The following is a 21,886-nucleotide window of genomic DNA, read 5'->3' on the forward strand; positions in this document are numbered from 1 at the left end:
CTGCCCCCTCAGCAACCCACCAAGGCAGCCTACCAGTCCCCCACACAGCCGTGGTAAGGCACCTGGACATGGACAAGATTCTCCCTTACCCAGGTGTAGTAACCATTTATTGCGGGTGGGCTGTACTGCTGTTTCTGTCTTGTGGATGGGCTGCTGGACTAACAAGGGCACTGACCGGCAAGAGGTCAGGTACCCTGTTAGTCTGTTTGGAAAAGGGGAGAAATGTGGCGAAACCAACCTCGCCACTGGGCCCTGGAGAAGCCTGTTTGCTAGCCTCCTACCTGCTGACTATGGCCCCTGGGTTATTTGGGGCATATTGTACTTTATATTGCTGCAACTGGCCCTTTTAAAATCATCGATGGACATATTGGGACTTTTTGGGATTGTGGCGAAACCGACCTCGCCACGTGTCCTTGGAGGGGGCTGATTGCCCGCCTCTTGCCTTTGGACTATGGACCAGACTTTATGGGAATGTGATACCCCAGATAGCCATACCATGGAGCCTATTCATATAATGAAAGAGTATGGGAAAGACTTTAGCTCCATGGCAATTGTACTGTGTGAGTAGGATCTGCGCGCTATTCGGTAGTTTTGTGCGCGCAGATCCCAGCTATCTGGGGATAGGTGAAATGTCTGTGTGTTATGTGTAAAAGGTGAATTTATGTATTTTAAAGTGGTTTACTGTCTTTGTGTCCCCATGTGCTTAATGGAGTCTGTCTCTGGGCTGGGAGATAATTGAATTACTTCTCCAGCACAGAGAAGGCTCTGTAAAAAAACGGTCTGAGCTGGAAAGATAGGGGTTTTAAAAGATACTTTTAGTAACTTTTGAACCCCTGGTCGGATTCATGCCATTTTTTAATATGTTGTTCCCCTGAATGGATTGATTGTGGATATGTATTTTTATGTGAATGTGATGTATGGTTTTAAAGTTATGAAAGTTGTCACACTAAGGGGAGGGGATGTGTGGGAGGTAACATCTATGTCATTGGTTCTTTTATGCCTCCCCCTGGGTGTGGCCTGTATGTGTGAGTTGGAAATAAAAGCCAGGCTGGATGAGCCAGTCCAGAGTTCCTGTTTTAACCTCAAAGTGATGTGTCGTCTCATTATTGGGGGAAGGATTTATTGTATGCTGTTCCAGTTGACTGCTAGGGGTACAAGCCTATTCGTATGGTTCCTATTCAATGGTCTACAGCATTCATACGCTTGGGAGAATTTAAAGGTTTCTTGGATTCGGTGATTATGGTGTCTGCCAGAGTGCTTGGAGTCCTCAGGAAGCACTAGGAGCATCCATTAACGGAGGTACCAAGTCGGGGTGCCAGGTGATCCGTTACAGAGAGTATTACATGAGTGCCAGGCAGTCTGGCTCAGCTTCTCTAGATAAGTACATTAATACACAGGCTAGTGGCGTTTGTCTAATTGGATGTCACAAAGGTTAAAATGAGAGCAGGCATAAAACAATTAACGATAGGGGGGCGGGGCCCGACCGCCATGCTGACCGGTCGCGGGCTGGAGAGGCTCCTGCAAGAATCGGCCTAATTTGGGAGAAAAGACCAAACTTAAAGCCTGACTCGGAGCCAAGAGGCCACCTCTCATGTCCGGGTGGTTGCCGGTGCCACTGCAGTCCCCGAGATCGGGAGCTTTGCAGACCCAGGGGGAGATGCAAGGCTTCGGGGCCTGCGGCCTATGCGGGTGGAGAGCAGGGCGGACGGCCGCCGTCCTGCTTTGGAACCTGGCTGCCGCGCAATAGCCCAGTGATATGTCTCACGGGCCCCTGCTTCCCCCCCAATGGACCGGGGGGGTTATCCCGGTCCTCCCTGGAGGGAACCACCGCCTAATTCTGACCCTCCGAGCCCGCCTGACAAAACGTACCGCACGCCTGGGCGCCAAAATGGCGGAGACGCGACTGATGCCGGGAATTGCATCTGCAGCTATCGGCAAGCAGCTCTGCCCACAGGACCACAAGCAGAATACACCATGAGCCTGCAGACAAGCGTCGGACTCTCTGAACAGCCCCTGCTTACCACCAACAGAGCGAGCCCGGCTCCACGACTGCCTTCCTGGGCGGGATGCCCCCGAGGTCGAAGCCTGCCGGCGGCGTGATAATCGCTGTACCACCCAAACAGAAGCAGACACCAGGAGGTTGGAAGAGCAGACCACAACCAGCAAACGTCGCAGATCTACCAAGGATTTAACGGATGACACACAGCTACAAAGACTAACACGTGGGGCACACACTCAGCCACGAAAAGGCATCAGCTGACTTGGACTTATTACCAGGCATAGTAACCACTGTCACTCAGTCTCCCATGCCCCAAACGAACTCTCATGAACCCCAACCACTGTTAATCTGCCTAACCCAATCAGTGAACTAGATAAGCCTGCTTATAGATATGAATGTTAAACTTCTAACATGTAGTACAACATAGGGACCATACAGGCTCCTTCCCCGGGCGATACACCTCTGAGGGCATACCAGCCTACTTAACTGACCTCCCTGCTGCTGCAGCTGCATCCCAGCTGAGATAGGCATCACAGTGCAACCATTAGTCTATACCCTGTTAGCCTCTTCATCCTGCAATTAATCTGACCGTACATACAGTTAAGAAACTCCCTAGCAATGGAGATTTAGCATGCTGTTACACCATAAGGTTATTTTCGTGTTATAAAAAGTGCATTATTATCATCTGTTATATAGCCAGTAGCATTACCATACACGCAGACAGAGGCATTACCCAACCTAGCATGTTTGTATAGCTATATTGTGTGTATAAGTTAATTCTCTAGGCTTTGTTAACAAACAGAGGAAACTAACTGTTAAATCATTTACTCAAAAAAAAAAAATAGTGCCTGACTAACGAATGTCACAACTCGTATTATATACTGTACTACTACATACCTTGCAATCGCTGTTGTGGCGTAACAAGGCTGTCTGTTAATTTTGTGCACAACAAAAATAAAGAATTTAAAAAAAAAAAAAAAAAAAAAAAAAACCAATTAACGATAAAGACCTCGCTTGGTACATATTAACAGGAAAACAAGATTAATAAGCAAATCTTAAACGTCAACTGCCTGACCAGGCTAACCCATGATAGGCAGGCATACTACATGCTCCACCTGTTAGTGCTGGCTATAAAACATGTTTGATGCATTCAAGGCTTGGGAATGGGATTAGAGGAGGTAGCGACATTAAAAGATGCCTGCACATCTTTGAGGCCTATTGGGCGACTGTTAAAACATACACAGAATTAGACAATAATCAATATGAGCCATTGCAACAGGTCATCTTGCCGGAATGTGCCGTGCCATCGAGCCGTGATAGTCCCTCTCAGCCTATTCCCATCACGGGCAGTTTATGCACCCACTGTAGCCAGAGGCCCCATCCGCTGCTTTCTCTGGGGGTCTGCTGCATCGTTGCGGTGAGGAGAGTAGGTAGACCCTGGGGTCCTGTCAGCTTTGGCCAATTGCGTTTTGTTAGGCCTCTGAGTGGGAGCTGTAGCGGTTGTGTCGGGTAAGTCCAGATGGTGGCGAGTAGCCAGGGAGAAGCTAGGCTCACCCCCCTGCTCCGGGTTTGTGTGAAGGCCAGCGTCGGTTGTTTTGTGTTGCCAGGTGTTTTATATTGCGGGTAGCAGAGTGTGCCCGTTAGACTTGGCGCCGTTTTTCTGCTTAGGGCCAGCAGGTGTCTGTGCTGCCTGACGGCCATTTTGGAGGTTCGTGGTGTCTGCAGGCCGTATCCACGATAGCACAGTGATCTCCGCTTGCCGGTGGGATTCTCCTCTGCTGCGCAACATGTCCATGAAGCTTATGCAGAGTCGATCAAATAGCTCCAGGGGGGAGAGGGGTGGCTGGGTTTGGGAGTTCCGCTTGTTGAGTTTATGCTGGGCGGCCATCTTGGTTATGCCCTGTGTGCCAGCAGCCCCAGCGTGTCTTGTGGCTGGGTCGCCTGTTTGCGCGCTTGGTCGATGTGTCCAGTGGGGACCGGGATATCCCCCACCGGGCCGGGGGGGGGGGGGGGGGGGGGGGTTGCGTGGAAGACGAGACGCTTGAGAGCTCTCTTGCCGAGGAGAGCGGCCGCCTCTCCCCGGCTTCAGCTCCAGTAGGCCGCATTTGCATCTCCGAGTTCCCTGCCTCGACGGTCCCCGGGGTAGTATCAGTGTGTTCTGGAGTGCACCCCCGACGTGGGTAGTGCACCCCCGACTGGCTTCTGGCTAAATTGCGCTGCTTTTGCCCTGGTTTAAGTCCGCTTTGCGGGAGCTCGTGTCAGACACGTCTGCACGGCTCCGTGGTCAGGCTCCGCCCCCCTGGCTAGAGATCTAACTATATCCAGAGAGGCAAACGAGACAAATTCAGTCACCCATTTAATCTCGGATAAAGATTGCAATAAAGATGGTCTAATTACACCTTTCTCAATTTCATCCTCAAAAGACATTTCATAAGGGCTTTAGCCACCGAGGTCATAGCAACTGCTGGTCTACAGGCCACTCCAGCTGAAACATAATTCTTACATAGGCTATTATCTATTCTTCTATCCATGGCATCTTTAAAAGATGCTACCTCATCCAGAGGCAGAGCTGTGTTTCTCCCCAATCTAATAACAGCTGCATCAATCTTTGGTGCATTATCCCAAGCTGCAGAGTCTTCTTCAGAAAAGGGATACAGTTTTGACATTTTCCCTTGAACCGAAATCCTCTTTTGGGGTCTTTTCCATGCCTTCACAAACAATTCTTTAATGGCGTCATAGATGGCTTAGAAATGTTTGGGTCTTCAAGCTCCAGGCTTTATCTAACAGCCTTTAGCAGTTTCTCAATGGTCTTGACATCCATATGTTCCTCCACCGAGTCTGGGTCTTCTGAGGAATACATTCCTTTACCTTCTTCAGATTGTATCTCTACATATGATTAGTCAGAATCAGAATCTTCCCTGTCTCTTTGAGAAGAGATTCTTGGGCGTTTATGAGCTATGTGCTGTTCCATAGATTTATCCACAGCCATCTGAATCTACTTAATCATATCTGGAGAAGGATCCTTAGGAGAACCAGCTGCTTCAGACAGACAGGAACTACATAATTTCTTTCCTTTCAAAAATTTAGCATCACGGGCTATACGCGGTCAGACTTATGAGATTTCTCTCCTCCACCCGATCTCTCAGACGTGTCAAATTCACGGACACTGAAAGAAGCGGAAAGAAGAGGAAGAGAAGCAGCCAAATAAATGCACTCTTAATTACAAACAAGAGAAAATCCAAGTTTACCTCAAATGCCTAGAAGGAGACCCCCTTGAAGATCTAGATGCCGACATAAAGGCAGCTAGGTTAATAAAAAAAATGGCATTTAAAGAAAGAATTAAAATTGAAAGAAATGTATACACCCTTAAAAAGGGGAAAGGAGAAAAGGGGAGAAAAAAATAACTTACCTGCACTAACAGGAATAATTGCCAGAGCAAAGGGACATCAATCACACCAAAGGAAAGGAGAAAACTGTATCTTTAAATAGAAAACCTGATAAGACAGGACCACGCACAGACAACCATTCAAATGCGCATGCCCAAATAGCCGAATTTTGCGCCAAAATGAAAAGTGAAATCAAACATTAATCCATGAAAAGAAAACGAACAGACCGTTCGTACCACGAAAGGAATGAGTATTCTGCTGTCAAAGAAAATTTAGATGAACGGAAATTCATACGAACACAAATCGTCAAGACTTGCCGAACAGGACCAGAGCACATAAAGGAGAACGCCGACCAAGATAACTATGATAAAGGTGAGAACAAGAACACAGGAGGACCACATAAAATAATTCATTATAGAGTAATGTACATTTCCAGAATGTTTGCAGGTACCATTAAATAGGAAGCCTCCTGTCATGTGGTAAAATTGAAGATTTTAATTTTAGTAATGACAGGAGGTGAGTATTTTCCCGTGCTTACCCTCCCTTTTTTCTGTTTCTTTAGGGCTGATGTTCTCCTATCGGGCTGGGTATGGTCTTTTCTGAATTGTTGTTATTATTTTAATATTATTATTGCCATTTATATAGCGCCAACAAATTCCGTAGCGCTTTACAATATTATGAGAGGGGGATTTAACTATTATTAAAGGGACACTATAGTCACCTGAACAACTTTAGCTTAATGAAGCAGTTTTGGTGTATAGAACATGCCCCTGCAGCCTCACTGCTCAATCCTCTGCCATTTAGGAGTTAAATCCCTTTGTTTATGAACCCTAGTCACACCTCCCTGCATGTGACTTGCACAGCCTTCCATAAACACTTCCTGTAAAGAGAGCCCTATTTAGGCTTTTATTGCAAGTTCTGTTTAATTAAGATTTTCTTATCCCCTGCTATGTTAATAGCTTGCTAGACCCTGCAAGAGCCTCCTGTATGTGATTAAAGTTCAATTTAGAGATTGAGATACAATTATTTAAGGTAATTACATCTGTTTGAAAGTGAAACCAGTTTTTGTTTTCATGCAGGCTCTGTCAATCATAGCCAGGGGAGGTGTGGCTAGGGCTGCATAAACATAAACAAAGTGATTTAACTCCTAAATGGCAGAGAATTGGGCAGTGAAATTGCAGGGGAATGATCTATACACTAAAACTGCTTTATTTAGCTAAAGTAATTTAGGTGACTATCGTGTTCCTTTAAAGATGTTTTTTCAGTCTGGTTCTGTTTCCTGGTCAGTTTGTCACTTGTTGTTGGCATTTATGAATACAAGCAATTATCAGCAATTAGTGTTGCCTTGTTCACGACTTCATTAACTTGCCTTTCACTTGTTTTTGTTCTTTCAGTTTGAATCTAACCCTCTGTGGTCAGATTGGGACATCTCAGCGCGACACTGTCTCTCCATGTCCTGTTGGATTTCTTCGTTCTTTTCTTCGTTTTCCAGTTTTGGCTCCTGTTTTATGACTATGGTTTAATTCACACCAAAGAAAGAGGATGATCTGGGTGTGCCTAGGGTTTATATACTGTATAGCTCCTTGTTTTTGATTTGGTTTACTTATTGTGATCAGTGCAGTTGGAAAAAATAATGCAAAATACTCGCCTCCTGTCATTATTAAAATTAGGATTATAATTACACTAAAGCTAACAATCTTCAATTATCTTCTCCCTGTTTAGTTGAGCCTCATCCATTCCATCCATTCTAGGTCTGGTTCTTTTGTCCTGGGTATCTGATCTAGCTGCTTCCTGAGTTCCTGAGCTAGTTGCTTTCCTAAAATCATGGGCTAGCTGCCTTTCCTAAGTTCCTGAACTTGCTGCCTTCCTTAATTCCTGTACTAGCTGCGTTCCCTGAGTTCCTGAGCTAGTTGCCTTCCTAAATTCATTAGCTAGCTGCCTTTTCTGACTTCTTGTGCTCGCTATCTTTCCTGAGCTATCTGCCTTCCATGAGTTCCTGAGCTAGCTGTCTTTCCTGTGTTTCTGAGTTAGACGCCTTCCTAAATTCCTGAGCTAGCTGCCTTCCCTGAGTTCCTGTGCTCGCTGCCTTTCCTGAGTTCCCTTTATCCACCAGAGGGCTCCTTTCTCTTACATTGAGTTATCTGATTCTTGTATTTTATTTCATTGTCTTCCTTGTAAATATAAAAAAAACTTGTTTTTTGCCTTTATTTGTGTTTATGTTGGTATCTTTGCATTCTGGGTTCCACCCTATCGAGGTTACGGCATTGGTCCCCTTCCCGAGCAGACCCCTAAACCCCAGACGATGTGTGGCGGGTAGAATAATAACCATGCACTAGATACTGTAAAGCGGCAGACAGGAAATTCTGATCCTTGGAGTCGTCACTCTAGTTAGGTATGGTCAGTTAAGATGTAGCTTGCTAGGGTGCACCAACTGCAAAATATACCAAGACGAGATTCCCACCGGCAATCTGCCTATGTACTACTGAGGACGGGGACTAAAATCGTCAGTACCCGTAACTTCTAGTTAGACATGATAACCTAACTTAGTCCCCGTCCTCAGTAGTACATAGGCAGATTGCCGGTGGGAATCTCGTCTTGGTATATTTTGCATATTATTGTGACTTGCCGTGCAGTTGGTGCACCCTAGCAAGCTACATCTTAACTGACCATACCTAACTAGAGTGACGACTCCTAGGATCAGAATTTCCTGTCTGCCGCTTTACAGTATCTAGTGCATGGTTATTATTCTACCCGCCACACATCGTTATACTCTCAGTCTCGTGAGCCTTTTTGAACACTGTTGTAGGTTCATTAGTAGCTCCGGATCGATACATATATATCTTAGGATATATTCCTTGCGCAGAGACTTAATAATAGCCAGCCCTTACCTAAGCGACTGCTCTTAGGATTAGATCTTACCTGTCTACCGCTATACAGTATCTGTTGCATGTTTTCTATCTCGTCTGTTAAACATTGTTACGTTCTCAGTCTCGTGAGCCTTTTGAACATTGCCAGTGTTTCATCAGTAGCTCTAGTCTGACACACATACATTGTCTTTGGCAACATTTGGCGCAGATACTTTCAGGCAACTACTGTAAATCTATCTAGGATTTACTCTTCCTACCTATTGTTCTAGGCATTTAGCACTTTCTATAGCCTAGTTTTATGATTCCCTCTTCCCTCCCCCTTATATATTTCTCTTTCCCTTCCACTGACTACGGTCGCATATACTGCATCAGACCGTTAACTATGGCTAGGGCTATATGATTATGTATATGTTTGTGCTCATTCCTTACTTATTTTTGTATCAATAAAGTATTATATTTTTTTTAACTGCCTTACTCACTCTATTATGCATAGCTATATTTACTATCTTGAGTGACAGACTCTCCTTTCTCTTTTTGTCTATTCACTTCATTAGGGTTACCCCCTTGTCTGTCCTCTTGGACAAATCACAACCTGGCCAACTTGTTCCTGTTCACAGTATAAACAATTACACAATCACATTGGCTCTCAGATCCAGGACACTCCCACAGATAATCAGACATTATACCTAGTATCTACTTTTCTTTCGAAATCGAAATTAACCAGGATCAGTTTCACTTTTTAAACCACTGTGGTTGACATAGAACTGCTGTTTTAAAACAACACATTGAACTCACAGAGATCTTGGTGAATATATACATGGCCAGGGACAGGAGAGACAAGTACAGCTGGATTCTCTGACCACCAAAACGTTTCTTGAGATATTCTGGCATTGTGACCACCTGGAAGAAGTTTAATAGAATTAGTAAGTGGAATGGAAGAAAAAGTGGCCAGAAACTGTAACAGCAATTACTTGGTGTATGTTAGTGCAGGATTTAACACCATGTAAATATATTCCCACTACATGACATTTTCAAACATTAAGCCCTATCCAGAGTGTCACAGAACTGGTGGAAATGCCAGAAAATAAACCAAAGAGGGCATTATGATGTTTCGTGCCATGAGAGTGTAGCTGTAAAAGTGTCTCATATTGGAGATATACCATGCCTTATAGTAAATACTCTGAAAGTCCTATTTGCTCACCTCTGCTGTCAGATAAACTGGGACAAAAAGCCAACCCAAAAGTAAAACCACAAAGAGAGCCTGTAAAACAGCATCAGACGGGAGTTAGATATCAAAAGACAGCAGCACATGTGAGACATTTCAATTTGACTTCAGGAGAAACAATATCCATTATCAATTATTTACAATCCATACTGTTCTGTCCAAATGGAATCTAATCCAGGATCTCAGTGATAGTGCAGGATATTAGTGTCACAATGTGTCAGTGATCGTGCAGAATATTAATGTCAGAGTCTCTGTGATCGTGCAGGATATTAGTGTCTCAGCGTCTCGTGATATTTTTTTTATTGAATTTGACAATTTTTATTGGTTTTCAGTTTATCGTGAGGGTACAGAAGAGAAGGGGGGGGGAGGAAAACATTCTTATGACTCCAACATTCCTGTGTTTCGGGGAAGGGAACAGAAGAAATTGCAAGAGAAAGTGGTCAACTCTTCCTATTGTGCGGTACTTGTATGATGTTGCAATGGTGGTAACATTATGGGTGCTGATGCAACATTGTGGTACTTGTGGCAAGATGTCTCTATTCTTCCCATGTGGTGTTCTGTGGAGAGTGTTGTTGGCGTCTTGTGGTTTGGGCTGTGGTGTGTGGTAGGTTCTTCGTTAGGCCGTGGCAGGGGGTGGTAGTGAGGCATCAGCGGGGCGGTTGGTGATGGTTTGACTGTTTTGTTTGTTTTGTATAGCCAACAGTTGTATAGTGCAGGATATTAATGTCACGGGTCACGGTGATAGTGCAGGATATTAATGTCACGGGTCACGGTGATAGTGCAGGATATTAATGTCACGGGTCACGGTGATAGTGCAGGATATTAGTGTCACAGGGCCTCGATGATAGTACAGAATATTAGTGTCACAGAGTCTCGGTGATAGTGCAGGATATTAGTGTCACAGAGTCTCGGTGATAGTGCAGGATATTAGTGTCACAGAGTCTCGGTGATAGTGCAGGATATTAGTGTCACAGAGTCTCGGTGGTAGTGCAGGATATTAGTGTTACAGAGTCTTGGTGATAGTGCAGGATATTAGTGTCACAGAGTCTTGGTGATAGTGCAGGATATTAGTGTCACAGAGTCTCGGTGATAGTGTAGGATATTAGTGTCACAGAATCTTGGTGATAGTGCAGGATATTAGTTTCACAGAGTCTCGGTGATAGTGCAGGATATTAGTGTCACAGAGTCTTGGTGATAGTGCAGGATATTAGTGTCACAGAGTCTCGGTGATTGTGCAGGATATTAGTGTCAAAGGGTCTCGGTGATTGTGACACTAATATCCTGCACTATCACCGAGACCCTTTGACACTAATATCCTGCACTATCACTGAGACTCTGTGACACTAATATCCTGCACTGAGTCTCAGTGATAGTGCAGGATATTAGTGTCACAGAGTCTCAGTGATAGTGCAGGATATTAGTGTCACAGAGTCTCGGTGATAGTGCAGGATATTAGTGTCACAGAGTCTCGGTGATAGTGCAGGATATTAGTGTCACAGAGTCTCGGTGATAGTGTAGGATATTAGTGTCACAGAATCTTGGTGATAGTGCAGGATATTAGTGTCACAGAGTCTCGGTGATAGTGCAGGATATTAGTGTCACAGAGTCTCGGTGATAGTGCAGGATATTAGTATCAGAGAGTCTCGGTGATTGTGCAGGATATTAGTATCAGAGAGTCTCGGTGATAGTGCAGGATATTAGTGTCACAGAGTCTCGGTGATAGTGCAGGATATTAGTGTCACAGGGTCTCGGTCATAGTGCAAGATCTTAGCATATAATGTGACAATATGCAGCAAGTCAGATAGATCAAGGAAATGATTTGCGAGAATATAGTGTTTTTATGGAAGGCAGAACCTGTGCAGTTTAAACTGAGATGGTTATTCAGTAACATTTAGATCTCATTCATCGCCTTACATTCCACTCAAATCCTGCCACCGCCAGTCCACTTGCTGCTCCAGTACCTGCGAGTCCCACAAAGTGCCCACTGCCAATGTTACTGGCAAACAGAGAGGCCCCAACCTGCAAGAAACCCAAAGATAGAATGAGTCTGGCTGCCCTTTCCTGGCGTTCACAGTGTTTAATTATGTCTACTGAGACCTTATCAATAATCAGTGAGCAGATGATTCACCATTTTGAAGGCTTCCCCTTAGCCAGGTTGCTTTCCCTTGATATTGGACAGATTTGACAATCTGTTGTTGTATCAGAATTTTCTCTCACTTTATTGAGGTAATCTTCTTGACCGGTTTGTAATTGATATTTTTTTACATTGTTTAAAATGGTTCTGTACTTTAATAATTTTCATATATTCAATCGCGTTATATGTATATTTTATCCAACCACTTGCATTGGACAGTATGACAAAAACAGGGTGGTGATAGATAGCCTGAGTGCATCATTATCGACACAGTAAACCGCAATAACTATGGTGGTACAAGTGTCCCTTTAATCATATTTAAATGTAAAAAAACAAAACAATATTGTCATTATCCCAATATTTCTACCTATTTAGTCCTAACCTTCAACATTTACCTTTTTGTTCCATGAATCCTGCAGTACATGATATTTTGCTAACTGGTTTCAAGTTTCTGTGTCTAAAGTAGAAGGCTGATAATTCATCGAAAGGTTATTCTGTGTTTAAGTGTATAAGCTGAGACTGGTTTGTCATATGATATTATCTTCTAGCTGTTCGCTAAACTTACTGGACCCCAGGTCATGCTTCTTCCGGCCAGAAAGTATCCTCCGACAGTTCCTCGATTAGCTCTGCGCATGGACTGGAAGACAGATATTTTAGTTTATTAGTGAAAGACAAGACAGGCAACGAGAGATATAGGACGATTACAAAACAGAATATTGGTAATTACACGGCAGTTACACTAGTGTCATCATATAGGTACGTTACCAAAAGGTCAATATGAGCATCAATAGGGAGAGCTTTTACAACATGACACGAAACAGAGAGGAAAAGTACTAGAGGGAAAAAAGGAGCACGCATATGCCACTATAGGCACCCAGACCACTTCAGCTTAATGAAGTGGTCTGGGTGCCAGGTCCATTAACCCTTTTTGCAGTAAACATAGCAGTTTCAGAGAAACTGCTATGTTTACACTGAGGGTTAATCCAGCCTCTAGTGGCTGTCTCATTGACAGCCGCTAGAGGTGCTTCCGCGCTTCTCACTGTGATTTTCACAGTGAGAAGACAGCAGCATCCATAGGAAAGCATTGAGAATGCTTTCCTATGGACTGGCTGAATGCGCGCGCGGCTCTTGCCGCGCATGCATATTCAGCCGATGACGGAAGAAAAGAGAGGAGAGTCCCAGCGCCGAGGGAGCCCGGCGCTGGAAAAAAGGTAAGGAATTAACCCCTTCCTCCCCCTTCAGCGCCACGGGAGTGGGACCCTGAGGGTGGGGGCAGGATACTTGGAGCGGTATACCCAGCCAGGCTCCCCAACAAGGTAGCCTCATACCCTGACTTGGACCCCGACGGGGCGCTGCGGCTCTCCTGGTTAAAGTGCCTGTCTAGTATACAGAAGATCCTGAGTACGGCCCACTGCAGTGCCTATACTCTACTTTTAAGTCCGCACTGGCAAGCAAGATTGTTCTCCTCTACACGAGTGAGTTGTGCTAGCGGGACATATGAGGAAGTATATTAGGTGTCCAGTTTTTATATGAAAAAACTTTATGGAGACATATCTAAAGCTCCAACCCGTACCTGTTATAGAGGATTGGACCCTTGGCCACGGAATTTCACATTTGCCTCCACCTTCGGATGACATACCAGACGGGACCCTGAATCTGGGGATTGCAGGCAACCCTATCTTGATAAAGTTTCAGAAGTGAAACGAAACGCGTAGATCTACATACATACCTGCTTTGGCTGTTTCCTTGTCTCCAGCTCTGTACCCCATCTGGCACCCTGTCTCTTCTGGCTGATTGCCGCGGTCTTTTGTGAAGATCTCGACGCGGCGTTTCAATGAAAGGTTCATTCCTTCTGGGCAGCAAATCCTTTTGCACAGCTTCTTTCACCTGTGTTTAATTGATACCGCGGTCTTTTTCGAAGATTCCGACCGCGGTAATACAGTGAATTTGCTTCTGTTTTTTACTAAGCTATTAGGTGTCATTTGGGGGTCTCTTTTTTGGTTATCCCTGATTTGGATTTCATTTCTACCTCTGGTGGGGGCCCATACCGAGGTCAGGTACTATTTACTTATTTATTTATTTTTATTTTGTATTATTAATTTGTTTTGTATTATTTGATATATTTATATATTGTTTGCTGTATTTGTTTCTTTTGGCACATTATCCATATTATTGATGCATTTGTATATGATTTATTGACATATTCAAAGCTAAATATATTTAGCAACTTTGTTGCATATGGATACTATGCTGAGTATTTAATTTAAATTATTGTTTTTATACTTTGTTGTTACTTTGTGTGTTTTTAGGGTATAACCATTAGGGAGATTGTGAAACAGCCTCTGAATCGTTATATTATTTTATTTTACTTTTTGATGGTTATTAAAAGACATACTTTTATATTTAATTAAATCTTTAGTTTATCGTGAGTTAATTGCTCAATTCAGTCGCTTGCTGGTGTTCTGATGCTGCCCCTCTTTTAATTATAATTGTTATCATATTGATTAATTATAATATAGTTGTACCGTTTTTTTTAATATAGATTTGAACCCTATCTTAATCAATTTGGACCGCTGGAGGTGCTTGGGATTAAGGGATCTGAGCCCTTTGGAGCCCCCGCATGAGACTACGCTTGAACGTATATCCATTAGCTACTTTGAATTAGACGCGGTCTTCAGGGAACTTCTAAGGACCGCGATGTCCATTCCTGGTAAGGCAGGCTCAATTTTCTCCTTGGCGAGATAAGTATCTGGGGCTTCATTCACTTGGATGATAATACAGCCTAGCTGGCAGGTTTGGCGAAATTTAGGACATTTTGGAATACCAGAACTATCTGAAGAGATCCTTCTCGTTTTTCCACAAGGATGTTTCGCTGTACGGTCTACCCCGACGGGCTTCCTGGACCCTCCGCGAGGTTCCTCCCAGACCGAAGGGTCCGGTGCTCTCTGCATTTCCCTTGTTCGAGTCCCTGGATTTTGTGTTCAACCGAGGAAATATCGACCCCCTCTACATCTCGAGGAGTAGAGTCCTGGAGGGCGGATTGGACGCAAGGGGTGCCTCCTACGCTTTCCTCTACCCGAGTTCTCGTACGTTTGGAATAGTTTTTCCGGGAGGACCCGGCGTAAAGACTTTAGTCCATGGAGGAGGACATATCAGGCCCTGACCAGTTTCAGCTGGAGTACAGACCCATTTGCTCAGTGATGGAAGCTTCCCTCCAGGGGTGTTCGACACGGAGAAGCTGACGAGTCTTCTCCGTTTGTTTGGTTCCAGGACCTTACTACTGGTGTCTCGGTCTGCTGGTACTTTGGTTTTATGGCCTCCACTTTGGCCGAGTCGAAACTAGTGTCCTGGATTCCCTTTTCACATTTGATCTCGGGGACTGTAAGACGTTTGTCTGCAAGGTGACCCTGACGTAGTTGGGTCTAGTACGGATTACCAGAAATTTTGCAAACCCTGTTACAGGGTTCGAGAATTGTTTGGTCACTTTATTGACCGGGGACTGTCGTATCATTTAGATTAGGTAGCACGTACGACTGTTTTCCGTGGTCCTCGCTCTGCTTAGTATCTCCCTTTGAGCTAGACATGCTGTTCATAGGGGTGTGAGTCCTTTACGATTCCCGAGGATGGGTATTCATCTCCCCAAGGGATACACGCATTTTTTGTCAAGCTTCAATTGCCGGTTTTCGTTGGGTTTTGGTCCATCTCCGACTCTGGATTTGTTTCCTTTATTATACCTTGTTTTTCTTTCAGATGGGTTCGGATGTTCGGGCCTTCGTTGTCTATCGGCTCTAGTTGGACCTGAGGGTTATACTCTGTCTCTTATCTTGGTTGCGCGTCCCTCCTTTATGCTGCATTCGACGCCACCGTTTGTTTAGACGGTTCTTTTCCTTTTTTTTCGCCCTTCATGTACCGTTCAGTTGTTGTTGGTATTGGCGGGGCGTATAAGTCTTTTCGGTTCATTTCAGTCGGTACACGGTGACTTCAGGCACCGTCATGGTGGGCGCTTTTCTCCAAGACATTGTACACTTTCCTGCCGGTTACGAGGAGCTATCTTCGCAAAGTTTAGGTTGGTACGGCAGTTCGTGTTTCTTTGGGCTTTGCTGTCTGAGTGTTAAAACAGCAAATATGAAGCCTCCTGTCATGCTATAAAATTGTAGATTATACTAGCTTTAGTGTACCTGTAACGGATCGCCTGGCACCCCGACTTGGTACCTCCGTTAATGGATGCTCCTAGTGCTTCCTGAGGACTCCAAGCACTCTGGCAGACACCACAATCACAGAATCCGAGAAACCTTTAAATTCTCCCAAGCGTATGAATGCCGTAGACCATTGAATAGGAACCATACGAATAGGCTTGTACTCCTAGCAGTCAACTGGAACAGCATACAATAAATCCTTCCCCCAATAATGAGACGACACATCACTTTGAGGGTAAAACAGGAACTCTGGACTGGCTCATCCAGCCTGGCTTTTATTTCCAACTCACACGTACAGGCCACACCCAGGGGGAGGCATAAAAGAACCAATGACATAGATGTTACCTCCCACACATCCCCTCCCCTTAGTGTGACACATAATCCCATTATTCATACAGTTTAAAATATACTTTTTACACAATATTTATAACTTCAAAACCATACATCACATTCACACAAAATTACATATCCACAATCAATCCATTCAGGGGAACAACATATTAAAAAATGGCATGGATCAGACCAGGGGTTCAAAAGTTACTAAAAGTATCTTTTAAAACCCCTAGCTTTCCAGGGCCTTCTCTGTGCTGGAGAAGTAATCCAATTATCTCCCAGCACAAAGACAGACTCCATTAAGCACATGGGGACACAAAGACAGTAAAACACTTTAAAATACATAAATTCACCTTTTACACATAACACACAGACATTTCACCTATCCCCAGATAGCTGGGATCTGCACGCACAAAACTACCGAATAGCGCGCAGATCCTACTCACACAGTACAATTGCCATGGAGCTAAAGTCTTTCCCATAGTCTTTCATTATGAATAGGCTCCATGGTATGGCTTTCTGGGGTATCACATTCCCATAAAGTCTGGTCCATAGTCCAAAGGCAAGAGGCGGGCAAGCAGCCCCCTCCAAGGACACGTGGCGAGGTCGGTTTCGCCACAATCCCAAAAAGTCCCAATATGTCCATCGATGATTTTAAAAGGGCCAGTTGCAGCAATATAAAGTACAATATGCCCCAAATAACCCAGGGGCCATAGTCAGCAGGTAGGAGGCTAGCAAACAGGCTTCTCCAGGGCCCAGTGGCGAGGTTGGTTTCGCCACAGTACCTATAATCTTAATTTTATTAATGACAGGAGGCGAATATTTCCCTCCCAGTTTCTCCCTCCCCTTGTTGTGTGTTGGTTTGACTGACTTGTTGTTTTTTCACCTGGTCTCCTGGGCTAGGATGGTTATCTGGGGGACTTGGGGTTTATCTGGGATATGGTACCGTCAGTATTTGATGATGGGGATTCAGGTTTTTTCACTATCTGGGATATTATACTTTCAGTATTTACGATGGGGATTCATGTTTTCTCAGTACATTTCATTTGCTAATCAGTGTTTTCGACTCTGTTTATCTCGTTTCAGTTTAATGATTTGGCTACAGTTCTTAGATCCGACTACTCTACAGGATAAAGGTCAAGGCTTCACCCACTGGTTCCACGTTTCCAATTTCGGGTGGCATTCATCGTTATGTTATGTTTGTTTCTCCTGTTATTGCATTTGTGGTGTATTGTTCATGTACTTTATTTGTCGCAGCGTGAAAGAGGAAATAGTTAGTTGGGAGAAGCCTTTTATGGATTCCTGATCTTTTTGTGTCTGGTGTTTTTCTCTCTATGTTAATGTGCTGCTGGGGAGTTCTAGTAAAGAGAGACTTAACCCCTTAAGGACCAAACTTCTGGAATAAAAGGGAATCATGACATGTCACACATGTCATGTGTCCTTAAGGGGTTAAGCAAATATTCACCTCCTGTCATTAATAAAATTAAGATTATAGTTGCACTAAAGCTAGCATAATCTACAATTTTCAGTCAGAGAAAAGCTCAATCGCTTTTGTATTCATTTAGATCTGTTTTTGGTTAAGTTATATTTGCAAATAGTTTTCTACAAATATCTCTTATATCAGCATTCAAACTGTACTTTTTGTTTTGAATGAGGATATTCCATTTCTGCATTATATTTAAATAGGGGTAAGCCCCAGACACCACTGGAGTGTCTCTTTGGTGACTATATTGAGGGTGGGAGGTTCTGCCCCCGCAAACCACCTTAAACGGAATATCTATATACAGTATCATGTACTCACCTAAGCCGCAAGGTAAACAAACAAAAAACAACTACAACAACAAAAAAAGGCCGGCGTCGGTATGAAAACAGCATAAGGTTGTGTTTATGAGAGGGTCACCCACTAATAAGGAAGCAATATTACGAGTCGAATTAACCCGTAGTCTAAGAAACAGAAAAAACAATGGCTGCCGGGACCTCATGCCAGTGGGCGCGATCCAAGATGGCAGCCGGCTACCTGAGGAAAACGCTGGAGACGTTCTCCGCGGTCCTCGAGAGCCCGGAATATCGGAGGAGGCCAGAAGAGCGGTCTCTCAAAGTCCCAAGCAGGGAAAACAAGGTTCCAAAACAAAGCTCAAAAGAAACAAAATAATACAGAAAAGCCAAATACGGCTGAAATAAAGGGAAGTATGTAGACATTAGAGGAAAAGTATAATGACAGGAAATAAATAAATAACAAGTTAAGGCAGACAGAAAATGATAACTAAATATACATAAATATAGATTAAGAAAAACAAAAAAAAATAGAATATGCATATAAATGACAGGAGTAAAAAGTCACTGTGTATATATAAATAAATATATTTATTTAGTACAGTGTACCCCTGTGGGGGTAGTGATGAGAGGGTTAAACCAAGGAATAACTGAGGCAGTGGATCCACAGACAGCTGCCTAATGAACAGCACAGCCCTGCTCTACAGAGAGTCCCCTGCAGCACCAGGGGGACCCAGGGGGAACCAACAGACAGCTGCCTAATGAACAGCACAGCCCTGCTCTACAGAGAGTCCCCTGCAGCACCAGGGGGACCAAGGGGGGAATCCACAGACAGCTGCCTAATGAACAGCACAGCCCTGCTCTACAGAGAGTCCCCCGCAGCACCAGAGGGACCCAGGGGGAACCAACAGACAGCTGCCTAATGAACAGCACAGCACTGCTCTACAGAGAGTCCCCCGCAGCACCAGGGGGACCCAACAGACAGCTGCCTAATGACCAGCACAGCACTGCTCTACAGTGAGTCCCCTACAGCACCAGGGGGACCCAGGGGGAATCCACAGACAGCTGCCTAACGACCATCACAGCACTGCTCTCAGTGAGTCCCCCGCAGCACCAGGGGGAATCCACAGAGAGCTGCTTAATGAACACCACAGCCCTGCTCTACAGTGAGTCCACTGCAGCACCAGCGGGGAATCCACCAACCGAAAAGTACAAGGTAAAAGGTAGGATAGGAAGGTGAGAAAGAGGGAAACAAGGATAGAAACAGTGACCAGAAAGTGCACAATAATTATAGGCAACTATGGCAAACTCTACTAATAAGTGCTAATCAATAAAGGTACAAGAAGTCACGAATATAAAATCCCCCAGCCACCCACTAAGAGCAGGAGGCAGTGGTACTCTGATCTGTGCTGGTGAGGAGCAGCAAATAAAGAGGAAGTTATGTGTGGGGAGGGGAGTTTTATTGTATCTAACCTTTTTCTGATTGGTTGATTTTCTCTGTGTTAATGTGCTGCTGTGGAGTTCTAGTAAAGAGAGACTTAAGCCAATATGAAGCCTCCTGTCATTAATAAAATTATTAGGATGCTCCCCTGGGTGGCTGCCATTTCGTGCAACCGCCATAGGTATCGGATCTTCGGATCTGTTAGTTTGGCAAGGAAGTTAACATTTGTTTCTGTATGACACCATGTATGTAGTATTGAATAGTTTTTTTTTATATAATTTATTTTTATTTTTCCAAAAAGATTTTACAATTATCAAAAATACGTACAGTACCTCAATAAGCAATACAAATATACAAATAAATGTGTTTCCATTAGAACAAATGTCTATAAAGTGCATTTATACAGACAGTACTTAATTTAACTTATAAGTTACATAAGTAGCAGAGTTGAGGTATCACCAAACAACATTCATCCTGAGACACACATACCGTCCCGAAGAACTAGCATTGTTCTAGCCATTTATACATTTGCTTCCCAAATGGTTGCATCTTTCGATAGTATCTCTCCGGAGTCAAACACACACCAGGGGCATCACAAACCTTCTATATTAAAAACTTTCATTACTAGCCATAAACTTGTCAACTATATTTTTCCACCTACTAATTTTCCTCAAACCAACAGAGTTTCCTTGAATTATTCCAATTTCCATTTTACATTGATATATTACTTGTTTTTTAATTTCAGCCCACTCTAACACTTTATTGCTTTTCCAATGCCTAGCTAGAACTATCTTGGCTGCCATTAAAATGTGTATTATTGACCAGCCGAGCGAGCAAGACGCACATGGTGGGAGCTCCCACATCTCAAGCCCTGATTCTGGGCATTACGCCCGACCACCGTATCGTGCCCGCAGCGGACAACTACCCTCACATCCAGGAGGTGATGCGGAGTCCGGAGATCCCTGATTCGGGGCTCCCCGCCGCTGAATTGCCCGCTTCACAACCCGCGGCCTGCACGGCCGCTCTCCCGGTTCTCAGGCTGAAGAGGGGACACACACACCGCTTTCCCTTCCCCTCTTGACCGGCGGAGGATATCCTGGTCCCCACCAGCACGAGACACAACAAACAGAGACATCATAGCAGTTGAACCTCCAAGCAGAATGGAAGCAGCGGTGCCCAAGATGGCGGACAAGCAATGCACCACTACATGTGGCCTGATGCAGCCACAACGCAGCAAAGAAAGGCACACAGTGAAGGAGATAAAGAAGGCAAAACATGGAACAAGCAACACCCTTGCCACTCTACCCAGACACACCCGGGAGTTCTTTGACCGACTCTGCTCCAGCTTACGGTCAAAACTCAGTTACAAGGTCCGGGCCTTCATACAAGCAGTTCAAGTGGTAGCAGCATGGGTCCGACCAGCTACCCGGTGGCACCTGTGTGAGTACCCACAACGAGCCCCCAGGGCGGCCTCCAGAAGGGGACGAAGACAGAAAGCAAAGCAGCGAGTAGCGATGGCTCGCCCCTCAGGCGCCAGCACTCACCCTCTCAAACGTCCACAACCAGCAGAGAAAGTCCCCGGACGAACGACTGCCCAGCCCCAGCAATGCCCCGACGCAAGCAGACAAGCTGGGGGGCCAGCTCAAGAGACTGCTCGAGCCGGAATTGTACAGCCGCAGCACAAGAGGTGACCCCCACGTGGAAAGCCTTGGACTGCTCTCAAACCTATGCTAACAGCCCGCCGACCACTGGTATAGGGTAAAAGGGGACATTTGCATCGAGATGGCATACTGATATGACACTATGCACAACCAATAGGCTACCTAGCTCTCTTAGTACATTCTATGCCATTTTATCAAATGTTGTGGCGTCTATTGATTCCTTGTACCCACCTGCACAACAAAAATAAAGAATTTAAAAAAATAAAAAAATGTGTATTATTAACATGCATTTTTCAATAGGCATAGAGGGCCATCCCTGATGTAACAAAAAGCTCTGTGGTGTGAAAGGTATATATATCTGGCAGGTATTATAAATGTGTTGGTAGATATTCTTCCATGTATTGCTTAAAGATTTACATTGTCACCATACATGGAGATAATCTCCTTTCCCATCATCACATCTCCAACAAGCATGATTCTGATCTTTATACATTTTAGCCAATTTTTCTGGGACCATATACCATCTGTTTATGAGTTTATAAAAATTCTCTACTATATTCAGACAATGTACCGATTTATTGACCTTAACTATCGCACTTATCATATCTTGCTCAGTAATTTCAATATGTACGTCTTTTTCCCACTTGATCTTAGATTTCCAGACATAGGGCTTCTGAGAGTCCTTTAAGAACTCGTAACATCTAGTAATATGGCCTTTAATTCTATGAGTTTCCAGAATCTTTTTAAGATTACTTGAGTTTTTATTAACCTGGAAATCCAAGGATTTTGCCAAATAGAACTTGATTCTTAAATATGTAAATATCTCTTTGTTATCAATCCCGAACTCTGTTTGTAGCTGGTTGAATGGCTT

The 21,886-nt window shown here is 44.2% G+C and overlaps 1 protein-coding gene across 1 annotated transcript in view; it reads right to left on the reverse strand.

Moving 5' to 3' along the window:
• The window catches only part of SLC5A2 (solute carrier family 5 member 2), a 116,815-nt gene that overhangs the window by 58,912 nt on the left and 36,017 nt on the right, over positions 1 to 21,886 (reverse strand). The window contains exons 2-5 of the mRNA XM_063430939.1: positions 12,177 to 12,248; positions 11,392 to 11,496; positions 9,454 to 9,513; positions 9,048 to 9,152 (exon numbers count right to left, since the gene is read on the reverse strand). Of these exons, the coding sequence (XP_063287009.1) occupies positions 9,048 to 9,152; positions 9,454 to 9,513; positions 11,392 to 11,496; positions 12,177 to 12,248 (342 nt within the window). The remainder of the gene's footprint in view (positions 1 to 9,047; positions 9,153 to 9,453; positions 9,514 to 11,391; positions 11,497 to 12,176; positions 12,249 to 21,886) is intronic.

This window comes from Pelobates fuscus, chromosome 8 (assembly GCF_036172605.1).
Source record: "Pelobates fuscus isolate aPelFus1 chromosome 8, aPelFus1.pri, whole genome shotgun sequence".
Lineage (NCBI taxonomy): Eukaryota > Metazoa > Chordata > Amphibia > Anura > Pelobatidae > Pelobates > Pelobates fuscus.